General features: G+C 43.5%; 4 protein-coding genes across 4 annotated transcripts; 1 reads left to right on the top strand and 3 right to left on the bottom strand.

Annotated features, from left to right (window-relative positions):
* Positions 1–21: 21 nt before the first annotated feature.
* Positions 22–3,877, bottom strand: polr3c (polymerase (RNA) III (DNA directed) polypeptide C). The gene is made up of 12 exons (XM_068760267.1): positions 3,731–3,877; positions 2,991–3,255; positions 2,458–2,759; positions 2,244–2,348; positions 1,675–1,848; positions 1,544–1,595; positions 1,396–1,456; positions 1,162–1,312; positions 904–1,005; positions 752–801; positions 484–633; positions 22–404 (listed from the first exon to the last, which is right to left on the bottom strand). The coding sequence occupies exons 1-12, from the start codon at positions 3,875–3,877 to the stop codon at positions 326–328; spliced, it is 1,638 nt and encodes a 545-aa protein (XP_068616368.1). The 3' UTR covers positions 22–325.
* Positions 3,878–4,685: 808 nt separating this feature from the next.
* On the top strand, positions 4,686–10,321 carry rnf115a (ring finger protein 115a). Its single transcript, XM_068759248.1, is given in 10 exon segments — positions 4,686–4,754; positions 4,756–4,839; positions 6,608–6,666; positions 6,918–6,972; positions 7,262–7,542; positions 7,711–7,779; positions 7,860–7,932; positions 8,012–8,105; positions 8,535–8,650; positions 9,450–10,321. Coding segments are annotated over 10 exon segments (1,020 nt in total). The 3' UTR covers positions 9,570–10,321.
* A 113-nt stretch (positions 10,322–10,434) lies between these two features.
* Positions 10,435–13,988, bottom strand: gba1 (glucosylceramidase beta 1). The gene is made up of 12 exons (XM_068758862.1): positions 13,932–13,988; positions 13,752–13,823; positions 13,199–13,390; positions 12,967–13,113; positions 12,715–12,848; positions 12,471–12,643; positions 12,299–12,388; positions 12,069–12,216; positions 11,669–11,893; positions 11,103–11,266; positions 10,883–10,999; positions 10,435–10,813 (listed from the first exon to the last, which is right to left on the bottom strand). The coding sequence occupies exons 2-12, from the start codon at positions 13,816–13,818 to the stop codon at positions 10,708–10,710; spliced, it is 1,563 nt and encodes a 520-aa protein (XP_068614963.1). The 5' UTR covers positions 13,819–13,823; positions 13,932–13,988; the 3' UTR covers positions 10,435–10,707.
* Positions 13,989–14,395: 407 nt separating this feature from the next.
* On the bottom strand, positions 14,396–17,619 carry dap3 (death associated protein 3). The gene is made up of 12 exons (XM_068759985.1): positions 17,560–17,619; positions 17,187–17,270; positions 16,992–17,093; positions 16,735–16,843; positions 16,513–16,605; positions 16,279–16,409; positions 15,784–15,864; positions 15,405–15,569; positions 15,254–15,313; positions 15,083–15,172; positions 14,719–14,836; positions 14,396–14,628 (listed from the first exon to the last, which is right to left on the bottom strand). Exons 1-12 carry the CDS (start codon positions 17,596–17,598, stop codon positions 14,543–14,545), a joined length of 1,158 nt encoding a protein of 385 aa, XP_068616086.1. The 5' UTR covers positions 17,599–17,619; the 3' UTR covers positions 14,396–14,542.
* Positions 17,620–19,608: the final 1,989 nt, after the last annotated feature.

Below are 19,608 nucleotides of genomic sequence, written 5' to 3'. Positions count from 1 at the left end.
TAATCATTGTTCAATTTTAAGGGAAACAAAATTGTATTAAACCACATTTGTTTTATTTTATTTAATATACAGACACCTTCATGGGTTTGTATTTCAAATGATCACTTTGTCCAGTGTTTGTTTTACAGATTGTTGTATAATGAAAATAAAACTGTTTACAAGAAGTATTCTCGTGTGCCATTTATTCAGTTTCCATGTGTTGATACAATTCTATATAGATTTTATATAAAAAGTAAAATAATCCATTCATATTAACTATAAAATAACCACATCCATCAGCATTCACACAAGTTCTGTTTGTGGGTTGTGATGTTAATGTACCGACTCAGCTTGCGACAGTGTAGCCGATGTAGGATTCTAGTAGAAAGATGGTTTCATCTGTCTGGTTCTCTGCTGAATCTAACCTGGAGCGCAAAAGAATGATGCTGAGAATATCGACACAACCAGACCAAAGAGAATTGTGTGTCTGTTTTGCACTCTTACTTGTTGACATGAAGCCGCAAGGCCTCCAGTTGCTGCCTTTCAGGAGCGGTGATCATCTCCTCGACCTCCGTAAGCTGCTCAGGCTCGGCGCCGCTGACCTGGAGAGAAGCCATAATGGCCTCGATTCGTTGGGATTTCTCCAGCAGACGCCTGTCAATCAAGCAGAAAGTCGATCAAATACCAACCTGCAACCGTGTGTGACAAGTCTTGTCTTTCGGGAACAGCGGAAAACAGATAACATGGACATATACAGCTATGATGCACTCACTTGCTCTCTTTGGTCTCAAACAGGCGTCGCTCTATGAGATTGGCAACTGTCTGCATTGTTGGAAAAAAATGTTAGGAGATGAGATAATACTGAAGGCAAAATGCCACGAGGTTTCTCCTTCTCTCCAGGTCACGGTATGACTGTTGTTTTACCTTGTAGCAGTTGTGAAGCAGCAATCTGGAAGTTTGGAGTTGGTTAACAGTGTAAAGGTAGAAGGTACGCGACGGTGCATAATCAGGGGTCTTTGGGATTTCCTGAATACAAAAATATTGCAGCTGCATTACAAACACAGAATGACTATCAAAGCTACTTTCTCCCCGTAGTGGAAAGTTAGACAGCAAGAAAACGGAAGAAACTTTTAATGACATGAATTAAAATTAATGCAAAATCTAAACGCGTCAATCCCGTACCTGCAGCTGGACCAGGTTCTGTGAAAGCAGCGTATAGAGCATGTCTTTAGCCTCTTTGGCTGGAATCATAGCAAAATCCTCCACCTGTTTCTGCTCCAAGTGTCGTTTTCTTAGCAGCAGTCGGAAGATGCGGGCGGACCTGGATCCAAACCTGATAGCAGATTTAAAGTTTGTAAATTACTGAGGTCGTTCAACTGCAGGTATAAACACTTTTCTAAAGTCCCACTCACTCACCGCTCCTGTACAACCGACTCAAGTGTCGCACGAGCCAGATTGGCAAGTGCTCTGTGCAGATCTGAGAGGTGAGTTTAGGAAATCATCCATGCATGGTATCCCGTCGCAAGACACTCTCAACAAAGATCTTATAAATTAAAAAGGATACTGACAACGTACATACCTCCTCCGCTTTCACCTGCCCGCCCCACAAACTCCATCTAAGAACAGTAAAGGACGAGTGGATCAAAATAAATTGTGTAGATGTGAAATATTGGAAACGCCTTGTGGTTGTCGTACCGGGTCATCAACCAGTAGAGTGAGGTACTGGTCCAAGATGGGCCTGGCGATGTTGTAACTGCTTGGGAGAGACCTGAAGATCTCATTGGCTGAGAGGGGCTTTGTGCAGGTGGCAGTGGGTGAGGTTGTCACCTCACTCATCCTCAGCATTGTCCTCACTATCTCACTGCTTGTCTGAGTATAAACATAGAATGATTTGGAAATACAATTATCAAAATCATTTTATCTATTGAGCAAACAAGCAAGATAAGAAAGTCAACATCATGGTCCTTTGATGCTATAGCCAGCAGCTGGCTAAAAATGAGCTTTAATGCTCACTAATTAAGGTGTTATAATATCATATGTTTATCCCGTAAAAAGTGACATTTATTTGTGAGCAATTTGTAATTAGTTTTGGCTGGACAGACACTGATGTCTCTGAATGATGATGTTTTCCAGGCAAACAGTGATCTATAAGACATTCATTCATTCAGAACGGCTGTTTCACACCTTTTCTCGTCTGTACATTGAGCTAGATACATCAATGGATCAACAATTTTTAATTGTAACCATCTATATGCCAAACTGACCGGGTCCAATTTGTTGGCTATGGCACTGATGATGGCCTGGTCTCTGAAGTGGAGATGGAACCTCTCAAAATTAACCTGCCAGTAAATCCCTTCATCACCATGTGTCTGAGGATTTAAGAAATGGATAATGGGTGAAGAATTAAAAAGGCAAATGGAGTTCTGAAAGTACAACAAATACGCTAAAAGTGTAAGCATTGCAAAAAGCAAACCTCACCTCTGGCTCCATTTTAGGCTTCTTTGCATTCCTTTGGTCCTCTCCATCTTCACTAGAGAGTCTGCGTTTGCCTTTTCCTATGAGTGTCACATGAGGCACCTTATAACAATCAGGGAAGCTCTCGGGTGTTGGCTGGGACGTGGCAGCGGGAGTAGAGCGTGGCTTGGGAGTCGCTGGGGGAGCTGGAGTTGGGCTGTCGGTTGTTCCTGATCTCACCACTGGAGGGCGACGCTGAAGAAAGTGGGTCTCCACGAGTTTGCCGAAGGCAGAAGTCACTTCACTGTAATCCATGGTGCGGCCCTCTAGAACAAAAGGGGAAGACAAAGACCAAACTGGAATTGGAGTTATTGCCATTTGGAGCATGTTAGCATCCTTGACAGATGTTAAGTGGAGGTGGCCATTTGCACTTCCAGTTTGGATTACAATAAGACACTAAATATCTCAAATCCGGCCTTTGAAACCTGTCACCACAAAACTGTTTGGAATACAGAAAGCATTTCTATAGTCTTTGATCAATATGCAAAGATACTAACCCTCCATGTTCTGTGTGAGACGGTCTGCAACCGTCTTGACTGTGCAACTCATTGTCATTTCACCTCTCTGTAATAGCTCTTCCACGATTAACTCTCCGGTGTCACCATAAAGGGTTTTGGCAGTGTAGATGTAGCGTGGGTATCGCAAAATCCCAAGGATCCTATCACAGCTGGCCCGATACTCTGTGGGGCTCCCGGGTCCTTTGCGGCCAGAGCTGAACATACAGAACCCGTGCTTCATGAGAACGCAAAGGGTCTTCTTAATCTACATTCAAAGACAGGAAGGGAGGGTGCGTTACCATGGAGAGGCCAATGCAAAAGCACAAAAAACAAACAATAATAATCACATTAATGCTGGAAATGTATATTTTACAAAACTGATGAGCATATATTATGCTATTTAGGAAAGAGAACCATGTAAAATCTGGTTTAGCAGTGTTTCATTTATTTATTAGTTTGTAACATGCTGTTAGCTCAGGCTATAAGTTCATTTTGAAGCGGAACTGTAACAATCATGCAAATTAAGACTGGGATTTTTATTTAAAATAAAAAGGTGGAAAACACTACCGCTGTACTTCTGTTGAAAATATTGATCAGTCCAGGAAAATGCCCAATACATTATATCTACAGCAAATTTACCATCCCCCAATAATATAATATATATATATATATATACATAAATGTGACAATGTGAAGTAAAGACAATAACAGCCAGGCAAGAGTAACTATATTATTGATACCAAATCCAGTGAGATGCCAGTCTCATGACAGATGGCTCTTAAATTCTGTGCCCCATTTCTGAGCAGGTGTGTTCCCACTTTCTCCACCATTTCTCCAAAGTGTTCCCGCAGCAGGAGACCACACAGACGCACCTCCTGAGCAGTCATCTGCACACAATCACACACGTAAAGAAAGGTCTCACATCGAGGCAATCCAAGTTTCCCATTGATTTACGTAGAACGTAACACAATATAATATAATATACAGAATAATGTAGATTAAGCTTGACATTTTCAGAACACATGATTCTAGCACTAAATGAAAGTATCATAGATTTTGTCAACTCTCGGGTTTAAAATTCATTCTAATTAGGGGGTGTAGCCACATGCTGGGTAGCAAGTGTCTAATTTTCATTGCCATAATATGGTTTTGCAGCCAATTGGATTCTAAAAGTTGACCCATAGGTGGGTGTCAGTTCCTTGTAACAGATGTGGTACAAGTATTTCGTTTAGTAAACCTCCACTGGATGTAATCTCAGATTTCACAGAAACATAGTTGCATTTATAACTTCCATTTTGTGCCGCTGTAACAGAGTATAATAGTCCAAAACCCACAGATAATCAGTTTATAATTATATGAATCTCCCAAGCAATTAATCAGATTTTAGAAATTTAGTTTGTTGGGGGGAAAATGTCGTTTATCTTATTATGGCTGTATTAAAGCTCATAATAGGTGTTGCATTATGAAGACGCGTCAGTCTTTTAGTAAATAGATTCTAGTAGTAAACATTGACATCAGTATTCCACTCACAACATGTGCTGCGTCACTGTTCAACACAAACCTTTTCGATATTATGGTTCCTGGTCGGAGTGTCCTTGTTTTCAAGCGTTCCACAGAGGAACGACGCAACACATGTGAGGAACTTCCGCTCTTTGGCTCTGCTTGCCTCTGATTGGCACGGCGGTGCCGCGGTGCATGCCGGGCTGGGGGGCGGGGGCTGTCTTCAGTTTGTGGAGGACCGACGTCAGTGCTTGAGCTACTCTCGGGGAAGATGGCGGAGGCTGCGGCTGTTCCACCGCATCGGTTTTTCTGTCACTGTTGTAAAGGAGAAGTGAACCCCAAACTCCCGGTAACGCAGATCGTTTTCTTTCTCGAACTACCAGGATATCCCGTATAAAATGTGAGGTTGACAAGCCATCCTGTCTACGAAATACCAATTGTTTCGCTTGCTCGCTGCTAAACAACACTAGCTAGCCTGTTAGCATTTAGCGGCGTTTCTTGTTGTTAACTCTCTCGATAAACTCGTGACACGCTCAAATGTCTTCGTTCAAACGCTGGTGTTAAAAGATAATGTCGTCAGAAGATGTTTCGTTGGATTTGCTGAGTTATTCGGAGTTGTCACTGAGCCTGACGACTTGCTTTGACAGCTTTGAGATAATGTGTTCTGCATAAGATAACACCAACAGCTGAGAGAAGGTCGGTGTTGGTATATGTGCGATCCAGTTTTACCATTACTTGTTTGACATTTTAGCTTTCATTTTCTGCGTCCTACAAAACAATCATCTGGTGGGGCAAGTTGGGGAATTTTCAGGATCACAAACATCGACTTTTAGTTTCAGTTTAAAATGTTGTGTAGAGTTATATTTAAACAGTCTCATTACCCACATCTTGGTAGATATCTATTATTAGTCTCAGAGAACATTAAACATATTGTTGAGAAATGTTCATCTTATTACTCAGTTGCCATTTTTACTGGGCCCTCGAGCTAAATGTCTTCAAGTCTAATATTAAAATCCTTGTGGTAGATTCTAGGCTTATAATGATGTTAAGAGGTTTTAGAGAGGTAGAATTTCAAATGATTCATTTATGTTTTGTGTTGCATTAAATCAAATATATCTGAAAAGATGAGTTCAATAATCAATTTGTCTATATAGGAAATTAATCGCTAACAAGGCAGGTAACCAAATAGTTATTAAAGACCATTTGGTGTAGTTATTATTAAGCAGATATGCCATTTTAAATGTATATTTAACATCTTAAATGAGACGAGTTGTGGGGTTTTTTCTTTTTTATTATTGGTTCATAGCATATATAATTGAAATACCTTCTAAACTAATTTCCGAAATGTATACTTTTGATGTAGTTCTATTATAAATGAAGTGAGACGAATCCAATTTGTAATATTCTATCTAAGTGCATGTTGTATTATGTCAGACTACCAGATTATCTTGTCAGTTTATGGTGTAGTTTAGCAACATTCCAGCTGTGCCACTGACTCTTGATTAGCATATTTGTCAATCAATCCGATCACACGTCTCCACAGAATCAACTTACTACAACACTCGGGACTATTGTATGACCGCACTGCTAAAGTATATATCCCAATGATCATCTCATGGTCATGTCTATATTTATTCTACAAATACCTAATTTACTGAAACAGTTTGCGCGCTAAAGGGCCCACTTTAGTCCTGTTATATGCTGTGTTATACACTTTTACAAACCAGTTGCTGCACATTCCTCATTCTGTTTATTTTTTGTAGGTCAGTAGACCAGTTCCATCTCTTGGGCTACAAACAGGGGAATAAAAATTGCCATGATTAAAATCTAATATTATTTTACCTAACTATATTATGTTAATTAGTGTTGTAAATTGACCATTATGTTTCACATTCTGCTATGAATGAATGTGAAACATAATCCAGATTCTACAGTGTGATAATTTCCTGTAGTTATATGAACATATTGTTGTGTTGAGTTTTTGAGTTCTTGATTGCTTAAAAAAAAAATGTTTGAATACCTCAACTTGAAAAACCTTTTTAAAACGTATGTTGAGAAGTTTTCCAAACGTTTTTGACCTGTGCGCGAGACTTAGTATTTGCCGGAACTCTTTGCAGGAGTACATCTGTCCAAGATGTGATTCAGGCTTCATAGAGGAAGTAACAGAAGACTCAAGGTAAGAGATGTACTCTATTACCTATGTAATGTGTTCCTCATCTGTCTAAACCTCGGTTGTTAAAGTCTATTGGGATAAGTCTGGAACATTATCATGTCTGTCAGAAGTTTTCTAATGCAAATTAACCAGAACCCATATTTTTTTCCATGCAATTTGGAACAGGCTACTGAACTTGCATTTGTGTCCAGGGTTCAGTGGATCCTGTTAATAATAATAATAATGTCTATTTTTTTGTCCCACATTTCCCTCAGTCTCCTCGAGGGTGGTGCTAATGGGATAGATGACCCGGCTACACACTTTGCAGAGGTAACAATTTTTCTGGGGGGGATTTTTAGGAATGTGGTAGAGAAAGGTATAAAAACATTGATTGTGAATATTTCAGATTTTTTTTCAGATTAAATTTGTTCTTTTATTCTTTTTTTAATACCGTATTCTCCACTTAATTTCCTGTTGTCCCTTCTCCTTCGCTGCTTGTTGGCCTGCCCTCGTTTCCCGTTTTGCGGGCCCGATTCTTTTCCGTGATATCGTTGTCTGTTTGAAGGCGCTTCTTTCACCTAACCATCTCCTTCCCCCTCTAATCCCGAAACTCTCCCAGCTTTGGCACCTTTTGTTACTGGAGAGGCCGTTTACAGACGGTGAGACGCCCGACTCGGAACCTCGGCTCTCCAGAGGGCGCTTGGGTGGGCTCGCTGACCTCGGAGGTTTGGGCGGGGGACCGATTGGAGGTTCAGTGCCAGCGGGCCTCGGAGGACACATGGGGGGTTTACTCGGAGCTGGGGATCACTGGGGACCAGGACGCCCGCCTCGCCTGCACAGCCAGAGGAGATACCGATCTAGAGGCAGCAGCCGGCCAGACCGCTCACCTGCTGTGGAAGGGTGAGTCGCTGACCAGTTCCTCCTCCATCTCTTCTGTCTTCCTTGTTCTCTGAGCTCTCCTCCCCTTCGCATACTCAAAATGAACACACGCAATCGATGATCTTGCAAGGTGCCCTTGCTGTTCTCTCATCTGTGCTGACGGCATGAACACATTTCCCCTCTTCTCAGGATAGTACAACAATTTCTTACTGGGCTCTTTGCTAATTCTGGCGTCCCTGGCTCTCCCCCTCTCTCGTGGTAAGACGACTCTATTATTGCATTATAGTCTGTGAATCTTCTTGTTAACTGTGTATTAAGTGTGTCTGTGTCTCTGTCAGGACGGGCATGCTCCACTCTAACCCAGGCGACTACGCTTGGGGACAGGGCGGGTTAGATGCAGTAATAACACAGGTAAATCTGCCTTGAAGGAACTTCCCTCCAACTCTGTCGCTTTTTAATGCCTCTGAAGCTTACAGGCGCGTTTGTGTAGTTACTAGGTCAGTTGGAGAACACAGGACCTCCTCCTGCAGAGAAAGAGAAGATCTCTTCCCTACCAACTGTTAATATCTCTCAGGAACAAGCAGGTCAGAAATGTTGTTTTCATCCCCCCCACCCCCCACTTGATACTTTCCTCTTGTCATATCCCAGAAGTGCCAGTTGCATTTAGGCAGTGAGTGAAGTACAACATCTCAAGTTGGACCAGTTCTTTTTTGAAATCATTACATTTGTCTGTGAAGGTGACATCAAGTGACTTTCTGATCTGATTTAAAAGTTACATATTCTACTCCTTTTTCCACAAGTTAACGCAGTTCCCAAAAATGTATATGAAATATCTGTGACAGTTTTTGGTCAAAATAGCAAATAGATGCTGCAGGACAGCCTCTGAAAATGAAATTCAATGAGTAGCGGGCACGCTACCATGGTAACTGGCGAGGTGACTTTTTTTTTTTTAGCACACATTAAAACATTTTTGCCAATTTGTGTTGGTGAGTTTTCCGTCTTCTCTCTTGTAGACTGCTGTATGGAATGTCCCGTGTGCAAAGAGGACTTTGCAGTGGGGGAGCCAGTTAGACAGCTACCCTGTAACCACTTCTTTCATTCAGACTGTATAGTACCATGGCTGGAAATGGTAAGTCACAACAAAAGAGCCAGAAATTCAACCCAAGAAATACTGAAAACATTCATTGTGGTATTTAAGGAAATGGGAAATGAGGGATGTCCTTTTTTTTTTTTTCTTTTTTGGTCAACAAATTGGATGAGAAGAACAATTAATATTAATAAGCCCAACATCTCCTAGAGGTGATGCTAACAGCGCTCAAATGTATAATTGAGTTAATAGTGCATTTGTCATCACTATTTTCTGTTGTGGATTTATTTGGAGTGCTGCATGGGCACTGAGTAGGCGCATTAATCATCTAATAACTGACCCCTGGGTCATCCTGCCCAAACATCCGTGACCTTGAGCAGGACGTCATTCTCTATTCTGCTTCTGAGTGTCTAGGTTTTACATCCTTTTTGTTAAGCTAGAAATGTGTGGTACAAATCCAGTCCGCCTATCTCGCAGCATTAGCAGCAGGATAGTGAACGTTCCATCGCCTCAAACATTCCCCCTCAGTGGTTCACTTGTATTCTGAATATTTTTGAACAGTAGTGGAGGCTAATTGCACCGAGGAATATTCTGTCTCAAGTTAGTCAGATCAACTGACTGCTGGTGTTTTAGATTATTCAACAGAAATAGTTCAAAAAATATCCCCAGCATGAAATTTATTCTTAAAGGAACGTCTCCTGGAATAAAGCTGATTGTTTCTGTTCATGTAAAGAAGAGTTAATAGTTTAGATGGAACATTTGTTCACTAATGCTGAAGTTGCTCTGTTGGCTTGTTAAACCTGCCCCTAAGATAACGCTGTCCATGTTCTGTTCTGCGCAGCATGACACATGTCCAGTGTGTAGGAAGAGTTTGAATGGAGAAGACAGCAGCAGTCAGTCCCTGTCAGAGTCCCCCTCCCTCTCCATGGACCCCCGCACACAGGAGAGATGGTCCTTTTGAAACACCCACCTGTCTCATCCCTCTGTCATCCTTCTCATCTCTGTTGCAGTCATAATCATCCCAGTATGTTTTTTATTTGTTTTTGTCTTTTTCCTTTTTTTTTTTTTTTAAACGCCTTTCTCCTCAAACATTTTAACAGTCAGTTGAGGTCTGTTCAATATTTCTTAAGAATTCACAGCTGCGATTGACTTTTTGCGGAGGAATGACAGACTTTAAATCTTACACCACGCTGTCTTTGATCATTGGAGAATTTGTTAAAAGCCTGCAACTGAGCCCTGTACAGGCGATGGGAGAACTAAAGTGGTTGCTATCGCATTTAGCATTTACAGGGGCTGGATCCACACAACATGAACATCTATACCTCTCCAATATATGTTGTTTATGAATGGTATGTTTACTTACTGCTGAAATTGTCAGGAATGAGCTGTTTAACAGCTACAACTTCTAAAATAAATTACAGTCGAGCCGTTAAGGGATTAAATTACAAATTATGAAGATGGACTATTTATGTAATGCTTAACATAAAAAAATAGTCTGCCTGGTGTATATATTAACAGTTCCTTCTGTCATTTTATTCCTCTTGATCATTGTTTTACATTTTTGTCACTTTTTTTTTTTGTAAATAATTTTATCCAACAATGTCTGGTTTGCAAATGAAAAACAATGAGTAGAAACACGTATGTGAAATACCTGGCTATCGAACTGTAAATAGGAGAAATGTGTCTGATGTATTAATAAATTGACAAAAATAAGTCGGTTTGTTATTCTTAAGGAACCAATTAGAGAGCTGTCATTTTACATTTGCTCTAGTAACCACATGTGCTTTACACATCAGTAAAATATGAAACGGCTGCCGTAGACGGGATTTACAAGTTATGTTTATTATTTGTTCAGTCGCGTAAACAGGATCTTGAAAACTGGAAATCAAGGCACCACTTGCACTTCAGCAAGGGTCATTCACCTAGGTCCAATTCCTGATTTTAAATACATTGCATGTGCAAATCAAAACTGTTGAGGTTAATTTAAATACACAGTATAGAGCTACTGCACCTAGAGGTTATAACAAAAGGCATAGGTTTGTGGAAACGATTACAAATGCAAACGTTTGGGACCATAGAAATGATCATAGAAACTACAACTAGTGTGTATTCCAAGCCAGTGTGAACACTGAATGAGCGGGAGCAGTGGAGGGGATGTAGCCCACTGTGGGGTCCCACACTTCAAACTGGATCACGGAGGACGACCTGCAGAAAAGGAGCACACAGATCGGTACAGAAAATGTCTCGTCATTTGCCTGCAAAGGTTTCAAATACCTGTTGAGCATGATGAGGACCACCGAGCCGTCCGGTCTGATGAAGGCTGAATATTCCAGCCGTGTCTCTTGACTGGAGGACACGCCTACTCCCTGAGAGCCCTCCCACAGGAACTTACTGTGTTTAATTAAAAAGAAAGAAAACAGTGCGTGTGGATCTGAGACTGCCTTTGTTATAATAGAACATGTGCGATTATATATGGGCAGAAATTATTTTCAACCTGAAGTGGGCCATTGTATAGAATGTTGGCTGTTTATAGAAGACATCATGCCTGGCATCCACTATCAGAGGGCTGTCTACAAAGTTTTTAACCCAGGTTGGGCCACCAGCCGGGTCCAATGCCAAGTTCCAGTCAGTCCAACCCACCACATAATGGTTTAAGTCCTGCCACAGGGGAAAGAAATACCCCCCCACCCCCACAGTCAATATCTAGTCTGCTTGATAAGATTAAGGGAGACGTGCACAGCGTTCACTTTAAATGCAGCAATCGTCTACATAAACAAATCCCTCTTGATTCTTAAGATGTCTGGAGTCTGAATGCAGGCAAGCAAAGCACCGAGCATGGAGGGAGTCCCATTTCCTCTAGGAGAGAGTGAAGGGAGAAGAAACGACCAGTTCCAGCTCGCTTCAACAGCCTGAAGGCAGGTTCCAAAGAGGGCGTGCAGCAGACTGCGGCTCGTCGACCCGCGCCGCGGCACCAGGGGGAGGTGAATCGCAGCTCACATCCGCTGCAGTGGGTTCGACTGAACCAGCACAGCGTTCATGCATAAGTCGGGATGATCTTACCTCTAAAATATCCCGTGCATACTGTTCGGCCCTGTGCCAGCTACCCAGCTTCACCCCTCTGTCCGGCGTGGTCCAGCCAGAGCAGGCCTCGGTGCCGAACAGGTAATACTCTGGGTAGAGGTGATGGGTCGCTCCCAGACTTATCTCAGCCGGGACGATGCCATCCGTGTACCAGTGAACTGCGACACCATGGATGTATCTTCCTGCTTGAATATCGCTTAGGACCTGGGGAGGAGAGGGGGGGGGGGGGGGGGTTAGGGTTACGCATCGTAGTTTCAGACTCTTTACGGCAGAGAATAATTTGAAACAGAAAATGTAAGTAATAGCTGCTGCAGAATGGTGGCGAGCGATTCCTGAGTCCTGTGTGCAGCACCACATCCTCGTCGGCCCTTGTCCTTACCACTTTAGCCCAGTAAGGCAGCAGCAGGCGGTTGTCGTCCAGAATAAGTACGTGTGTTTCCGGGTGTGACGAAGAGTGCAGGGCGGGGCCCAGGTCCAGAGCCACCCAGTCCCGCTGCTCTTCAGGAGTGAAGCCCAGAGCCTGGAAACTTCCGTGAGACAAAAGGGTTAGACTGTTGGGACGTTTCCGAGCGCTGACTGAGGCGAACGCTTTTCAACGCGAGATGAGACCTGTAGTTTGTAATCTGTCCTGCAGAGGGCTCATTCCCTGTGGTCACGGCCCAGAAGGTCAGGTTATATTTAGCATACTCCTCAAGGAACCTGAGATGAAAAGGAAAAAAAAATAATTGTTCACCAGGAACATGTCGATCGTTACCGACATTCAGCAACCAGTTCATGATACCTGATATAATACTGAGCCCAGGTTTTATACTCCTTGCCGCCTGGCTTGCCTTTCAGGGAGCCTTTCCCTACGAGTGCGCCGTTGGTTTTCATCCAGGCAGGGGCACTCCAGGCACTGGCCAGAAGATGCAGGGGTTGAGGAGACAAGGCCTGAGCTCGCTGCAGGAGAGGGATCTGAGAAGAGGAGGGGAAGGCGAGGATTGGTGATGCCACGTAGGCACGAGACTGCGAGAAGACGGGCCGACCTTCATGTCGATGTCCTCGGGAGCTAGCGTGAAATTGTCCAGGGTGTAGTCTCCAGGTGAGTCGGCGTATGTGTAGAGACGGGTGGAGAAGTCACAGCTGGCCATGGGTACACGCACCACGGTGTAGCCGATACCTGCCCGAGACACGTCTCTGAACTCAGGCTGGGTGACTCCCCTTCTCTACAGATGATTATCGCCTTTCTTTATATTAATAATTAATGATACATCACCCTACTACATTTTTCCGTTTACCTTCGGGGGAAAAGTACTGACGTAGCAGCTGGTCCTGTGCACCAGCAGAAAGAGACAGGATGTTAACGGCTGCTGCGTCCGTCATGGCGCCACCGAACCCCCTGATCCTCTGGTACTTCTGGTGGGGATCGATGGTCAGCCTGAGGCCTGAAGGGGGGCACGTTTACAGGAGAGATGCTGCGTAGCTGCTCAGATTCCCGAATAGATCCCAGCAAAAGGCCGAAGCACTCACCTGTCACACTGCTGTTCACCTGGACCTGACCCTGTCCTGGCTCCAATCTGCTGCCAGCCATGCTGGTCAGATAGGTGGAGTACTGCCCCACGGGGGGCAGGGTGAGCGAGCCGACACCGTCGCAGTACGTTGAATTGCACTCGCACACCACAGAGCCATGGCCAAAGTTTCTGGCGACACATCCAGTCAATCCTGGAAGGAGGAGAACTTTGTGTGCACTGGTGTAGGGTTTTCACGTAAACGTTAATCTACAGCACTAAAATGCAGCAGTTACATCAGTCCCTGAACATCACAGCTAATAGAGAACATTTATCAATAAAACATCAGATTTTAATGCAAAATGTTCACGTAAAAAAAGACAACATAACAGAAGCGCTTTTACAAAAAACAGATACAAATGACTGAATCATTAAAGCTATTGGGGCCAAGTTACAATAACATTATGTCAAAGAAAAGAAAACAATGATTGTAATTTTGTGTTGAAAGTTAATCTTTATTTTGGACATTGTTTAAGTTCAATGGGGTTCTGAAGGATACTGCAATGTTCAGTTACCTGCAGAGAAGGTAACTTGTGTTGTGAGGAAAAAGGCCACAAGTAACGCTGATGGCAATAACACCATTTTACCTGGAAACAATATCAAAATTAAACGAGTTTAAAATGTAATCAAACAGACCTTCTTTCGTTTAGATCACACTCCACATTTTATCGTCATGATAGAACGGATTGTCTCACCTTTCAGGGTCAGATAATCCCTGGCATCACCGCAAGATGTTTACTTCCTGGCACCATGAACGAGCGGCGTTGCTTTGGCGATCAAACATGACGTCAGAAGTGTCAGGTGACTTTGAGGACTGTCACGTGACGTGCATTAGTCTGACCGGAAAGCCAGGTGGCGCTAACCAATGTTTATGGATTTTCATACATTCAGTGTAGGGTGGAGAACTCTATTCTACCACTGAATTTCATCCGGATTACGGATGCTGTCGGCACATTGCATTTAGAGGGATTGCAGAAAACCTGCTGGATGAATCTTGATGAAAACACAAATGTGAAGATGGGTCTTTGTCCAACTTACATCCCATCAGATTTTGAGAGTGATCCTGATACCTGTCTGGATACCAAAAATAATCAGCATTTTTCTATTTACGGTACTAAATCTCTAAATATTTAAGATGAAAGTATTGGTTTTTGTTTGATCAGTCAACATTTTATTATTCAAAGTAACACACATGCATCATGGTTTACAATTTAAAGACATTTCAGACATGAATATTTGCATGTTTATGTATTTACAGGATAGTATTTGTTTGGTATTTATGTATGCGATTGAAGTCCAGGCAGCTTCAAAGGAACGCACAAATCCTGTCCAAACTTAACGGGTTTCTGTTGCTCAAAAAGACGAGCTCTTTCTTTCCTTCTTCTGTTCGACCTGATGACAAAGGATTTGAAATGACTAAAGAGCATCACTGAAATTGCTTTTTCATTCTTCTTTGAAATAAACCAACGAAGCATGGCTTACTCTGCGGATGCTGCAGCCACTGGCGGTCCATGTAGTAGAGATGACAGCTCTCAAATTCCTTTTCACTATAGTTGGGCACCAATACTGGGATGAATGGGTCCATGTTGTCAAAACCCATCTGATGAGAGAAATAACGACGGGGCACGTTTTAAGAAGGACTCGTCACCCATTGGAGCAGCATGTTCAAACTCGATGAATCTGATGCATCGGTGCAATAAAGAGGAAGAAAAGCCTAAATGAGGTCCATGTGATGAACGGTCCACAGAGTTCTACTGGATTAAAGCCAGGATCGCAGCTTTCGTCTGCTGTCAGAGCTGGACTACAAATGCTGCAGATTACAAAGGACAATAAAAGGAGCTCTGACCTCTCCCAGCAGCTCTTGAGGCAAGCAGTCAAATTTTGAAGTGTAGAGAGACCCCGTCTGAGACAGAGTAGTGATGACAGCGCCTCCAGTCTGGTTTATAGAGGGTGACGGTTAATGGAGGAATCCGACACTCGTGTTATTGTCATTCCAATTTTAGCATGCTCTGATTACCCAGGTGTCCTTTATCAGTTTCCTCAGATGACAAACCAAAGAGAGCTCCTCTGGATCCACCTGAAAGGAAAAATGCATAAAACCTTCTTTCTGTGGAAAAGACACGAGGACAGATACGAGACGCAACGGTATTGTCAATGTGTCTCCTCACAGGTCTCTTGTTCGTTTTCTTGATGGTGGATCTTCCCCACAGTGCATTGACGCCATCCACAGCCACAGCAAGACGGAAGACGGCCCCCGGCTGCCCGCTCTGCAGCCTCAGCTCCTTCATCACTGCCCCGACCACATCGGTGCTGCTCTTAACGCGACTGATGCCCTACGGAAAAGGAAACATCGTCTGAACACCGACGACGGTCTCATGTAAACGGATTCCCCAGAAGTCGTGTAAAGCCTTTAGTCAATCGACAGGAAGCTAGTTTTGTTCCATGCGCATCGGTTTCAAGCAGGTAAACCTCCAAACGATCAATACAGACATCCTCGGAGCCAGAAAAGCAAAGCCCTCCGCTGCTTTGTAGCGCGAGAGGACTCACCTGATCCACGAGTTCTCCGAGTGAGCTTCCCTCCTCGGTGACTTCTCTCTTCGTCCACACATAGCGGTGTTTTGTCTGGATCTGGGAGAGAGACGGGACATTTTCACTGCCTACATTTGTAGGTGCTCATAATACCAATTCATTGGCCAGCTTTTCAATTTTCCTTTAAAGTCTTTAGTACATTTATTAATATTTACAGTTTAGATGCACAATATTGGCCTTCAATTGTTTTTTGATTGAAGACTGCTTTTTTGGAAATTATCGCAACACAATGGGAGCTAAAGATATTTTATTTGCCTCGTCGAAAGATGGAGTCCTCGAGTAACCCCGATGGTTTATAAAGGAAACGACATAATTCACATTCTTTTATTCTTCTCCGTTTATAATATTTTACATGCTAAGCAGGTAAGTCATGATTTCATATGCGTATGTACATACTCTGAGTCGTGAACCTTAAACTGAACTTCACAAAGGCAGACTGAGCATAAATGTTACCTTAGAGAGGAAGGGCTCGCAGGTAACTCTGAAGTTGCGTAGCCAGTCGGTGGCTTGTAACGGCTGATCAAAGCGAGACGTCTTGTAGGATGAGGGCAGTAATTCCTTACAGTTCTTGACCCAGAGGTGGGCTGTTGTAGACAAATCAATATGAGGGAGACGTCAGAGGGTCAGCTTTAACCATTTCAGCACTAGTTCCCTGTCACGCTGATCTAACCACCATGTTGGTCTCACCATCAGGAACAGGAAGCACCAGCCATCCTTGCCTCATGCAGAAGTGGATTGTGTGGCACAAAGACATCGTCTTCCCACTGCCCTTCATCCCATCTGAACATTTTGATAAGGTTAACTAAATAATTAATTCTTAAGGAGTTAGAGAAGCATGTTTGTGTGTGTGTGTGTGTGTGTGAGAGAGAGAGAGAGAGAGAGAGAGGAAGAATGCATTATGAAGGATACAGAATAAAAACCGCGGCGCAGGCTTGCTATAGTCCATTTTCTTCAAGTGAGAGATGACCTCTAGAGCCGGCGACCTCACCATGATACTGGCTTCATTAAACGTCTTCACCTACAAACAGTAATACGGGAGATTGAGTCCACGACAAATATTTGACCCTTCACAAATGACAAAAGTAAAGTCAAAACAAAACACAAGAAAATAATAGCCAGTAAGTTTGAAATAAATGCTGCTGTAGATAAAAAAACAAAAAACATACCTGTTTCTGGTAGCGCCGAGCGAGGTCACGGATAAACAGAGGCTGAATCTCTGCGGAGGGAAGTGTGTAATACTGCCCAATATGCTTCTCTGTGTGACACGCCTGCAGAGAAACAGAAGGTCAGCTCACCAGCGAAGAGTCACACCCAAAGCTCCAAATACAAATCAGCCATTTAATGCATTTCCATTTGTTTACCGGATCATTTTCTTCAGTTCTGAACACACTCAAGGGCTCGACTTCTGAATGCAATGCCACGCAGTACTGCCTGGCGTGTAATACCTGCAAAACATTCACATAACAAGTACTTGTATTCATGCATTTCATACACAGATAAACAACATTTTAATGCAGTGGTGGAAGCTGAACTGGCCAAAAGGCCAGCGTGTAAACATCGATACGGTGATTTAAATTCATCTGTCACGCTTTTCAGACTGGTGGGCATTTTCAGGAAATTATTTAATCACTATTTATGATTTAAAAAAAAGAACAGCATATTAAATATATTTCATTTTTTAATTTAACAAAGTACATTTTGTGATTATATAATTTAATATAACCGCGATCTTACCGTTGACCGCATTCTAAAGGACAGCCTGTGGAGAGCCATGATCTGACCAACAGGAATAAACATGTATCTTTAACCTTGCTAACAGCTAGCGGCGGCAGCCGGGAAGATGATCTCTAGTTAGCATTAGCAATGTGCATCTATTTGTGCACACAAAAGTGATTAACCGAGATTAAGTCATTAAATATCACGTGGCAGGAACGTCTGATAAAGTCAAAACGCACTAATATTCCCAGGCAGAAGTTTAATGATCAGGTCAGCGTGCTAATACTTTCACGGCCAGCCAGTGAGGCAGCGCGGATACGGAAGTGACGTCACATCATGGCAGGTCTGCTTAGCCAATGCGGTGCTAAGAGCCCGATGACGCTAAAGAAGGTCATGAATAATGAATAAGCCCTTGATGGAGGAATGTGTGATTTTAAAGGAGAACGCGGAACTTGTTTCACATTTCAGAGGAATTTTGTCCCCAATAACGAAACAATTACTGTAAATTATCCCACAAACAATGACCGAAGGGTTATGCTGCAGCAGCAGTCGCATAGAGTAGAGACTGTACTTTATTTTAGTATTTATTTTAGAGGATGTTAGAATAGAATGGAATAGAATAGCACTTTATTGTGATTTCACACGGTGATGCAATTAAATTAAGTAGGCTGCGCACAGTACAAAAAACAGTAAAGGTGAATAAAAAAAAAGAACAATACAAAGGACAGATCAGGCCTTTGTTGATGTTTGTGGTATACTGGATTCAGTTTGAAAACGTTTTCCGTATACCACCTTTGACACTATTAAAAAAAAACATTAAAAAAAGAGTAAAGTTTGCCGTCATAAAGCCGTCATAGATACCCGCAGACAATAACACACACACACACATCTGAACTTTTTACGCGCTTAATAACTCGCTCTGCTCCCACTGGTGGAACAAGATGAATCCCGCAGTTCATTAAACGACGCAACTTTCTTGGCTGCTTCATAAATCTACTTTCGCCAAGTCGACGCCATTTTATTAAGGGTCCTAAATAAATACCCCCCCCCCCCCCCCCCCCCCGCCTATCATATGAACCGCTGCGAGATCCCGTGCTGGATTGATCTCCTCCTCTGCCTACATGAAAATGGCCACGCAAATTGCATTCACGCACCCCTCCGTAGCGTGGCGCGCACTGCAGCCCGTCGCCATGACGCGTTAACCGGCTCGTACGCAAACACCAGGGCGCCCTCTGAGCCCATTATTACTGGCAGGAGAGACGTAACTTTCCCAGAGAGAAGTGCGCGCACTCAGATCCAGTCGGTGTGACCAGTCCGCCATCTAGCTGCGGAGACGCGCCGACGGAGCGCAGTGGACTGGAGGATCGTGAAAACACCGCGCCGCTGTTGTTGCTCAGGGAGGCGCGGCGCGGCGCGGCGCGCAGAGGAGACTGAAACTCGGCTTCGTGTAATCAAAGCAACAGCTAAACGCACCAAAAGACTCCGGATCGATTGCTGCTGGTGCGAGAGAGAGAGAGAGAGAGGGAGCGAGAGAGAGAGCGAGCCAGGACAGCAACACCTTAACCTCCATGCCCAAAACGCAGTTTGGCTCCGGGACGCGCGCTCGGGTAAGTAGCTTGCGTAGCCTTATTACAGCTTTTCATGGCAGTCTGCATTAATGTGTGTGTGTGTGAGTGTGTGCGTGCGTGTGTGAATGTGTATGTGCGCGCGCGCGTGTGTGTGTGTATAAGGCCTGTCATCGTCGGTAAGCGCACAGCACAGTGGGAATAATGTGTGTGTGTGTGTGCGCGCGTCCGCTGTGCGCTAATTTTAAACCCTTGTTGCTGAGTGTTTCTCTGCGTGCGCGCTGATATCTCTGATTTCAATGTTGCTGACGCGAGAAGAGGCGCAGGCGGAGGACGAGACGGTGGCTCGGGAGGAAAGCGCAAGCGCGACCAGCGCGTGGATTCTGATGCGACGCGGTGCCCCACTTCCACGTTGACTTTCTCTTCTTTTTAAAAAAAATCTTTTTTAGGACGCCTTAATCTGGGTTATATTATAATATAAACGTGACGACAACATCAACAC

This window comes from Brachionichthys hirsutus, chromosome 3 (genome assembly GCF_040956055.1).
Source record: "Brachionichthys hirsutus isolate HB-005 chromosome 3, CSIRO-AGI_Bhir_v1, whole genome shotgun sequence".
In the NCBI taxonomy this organism is placed as follows: Eukaryota; Metazoa; Chordata; class Actinopteri; order Lophiiformes; family Brachionichthyidae; genus Brachionichthys; species Brachionichthys hirsutus.
The sequence above is the reverse complement of the archived record's forward strand: the minus strand, read 5'-3'. Positions and strand labels throughout refer to the sequence as shown.

Coding starts and splice junctions, on each gene's coding strand:
- polr3c (XM_068760267.1), bottom strand. CDS start 3,877: ATGACTGCTCAGGAGGTGCGTCTGTGTGGTCTCCTGCTGCGGGAACAC. Junction 802..903: donor TGCTTCACAACTGCTACAAG/GTAAAACAACAG, acceptor CCAACAATGCAG/ACAGTTGCCAATCTCATAGA. Junction 634..751: donor TTTGAGACCAAAGAGAGCAA/GTGAGTGCATCA, acceptor CTTGATTGACAG/GCGTCTGCTGGAGAAATCCC.
- dap3 (XM_068759985.1), bottom strand. CDS start 17,598: ATGGCTCTCCACAGGCTGTCCTTTAGAATGCGGTCAACG. Junction 15,570..15,783: donor TCGGAGAACTCGTGGATCAG/GTGAGTCCTCTC, acceptor CCTTTTCCGTAG/GGCATCAGTCGCGTTAAGAG. Junction 15,173..15,253: donor AACTGATAAAGGACACCTGG/GTAATCAGAGCA, acceptor TCTATAAACCAG/ACTGGAGGCGCTGTCATCAC.
- gba1 (XM_068758862.1), bottom strand. CDS start 13,818: ATGGTGTTATTGCCATCAGCGTTACTTGTGGCCTTTTTCCTCACAACA. Junction 12,644..12,714: donor CCGAGGACATCGACATGAAG/GTCGGCCCGTCT, acceptor TCCTCTTCTCAG/ATCCCTCTCCTGCAGCGAGC. Junction 11,000..11,102: donor TATACAATGGCCCACTTCAG/GTTGAAAATAAT, acceptor AATTAAACACAG/TAAGTTCCTGTGGGAGGGCT.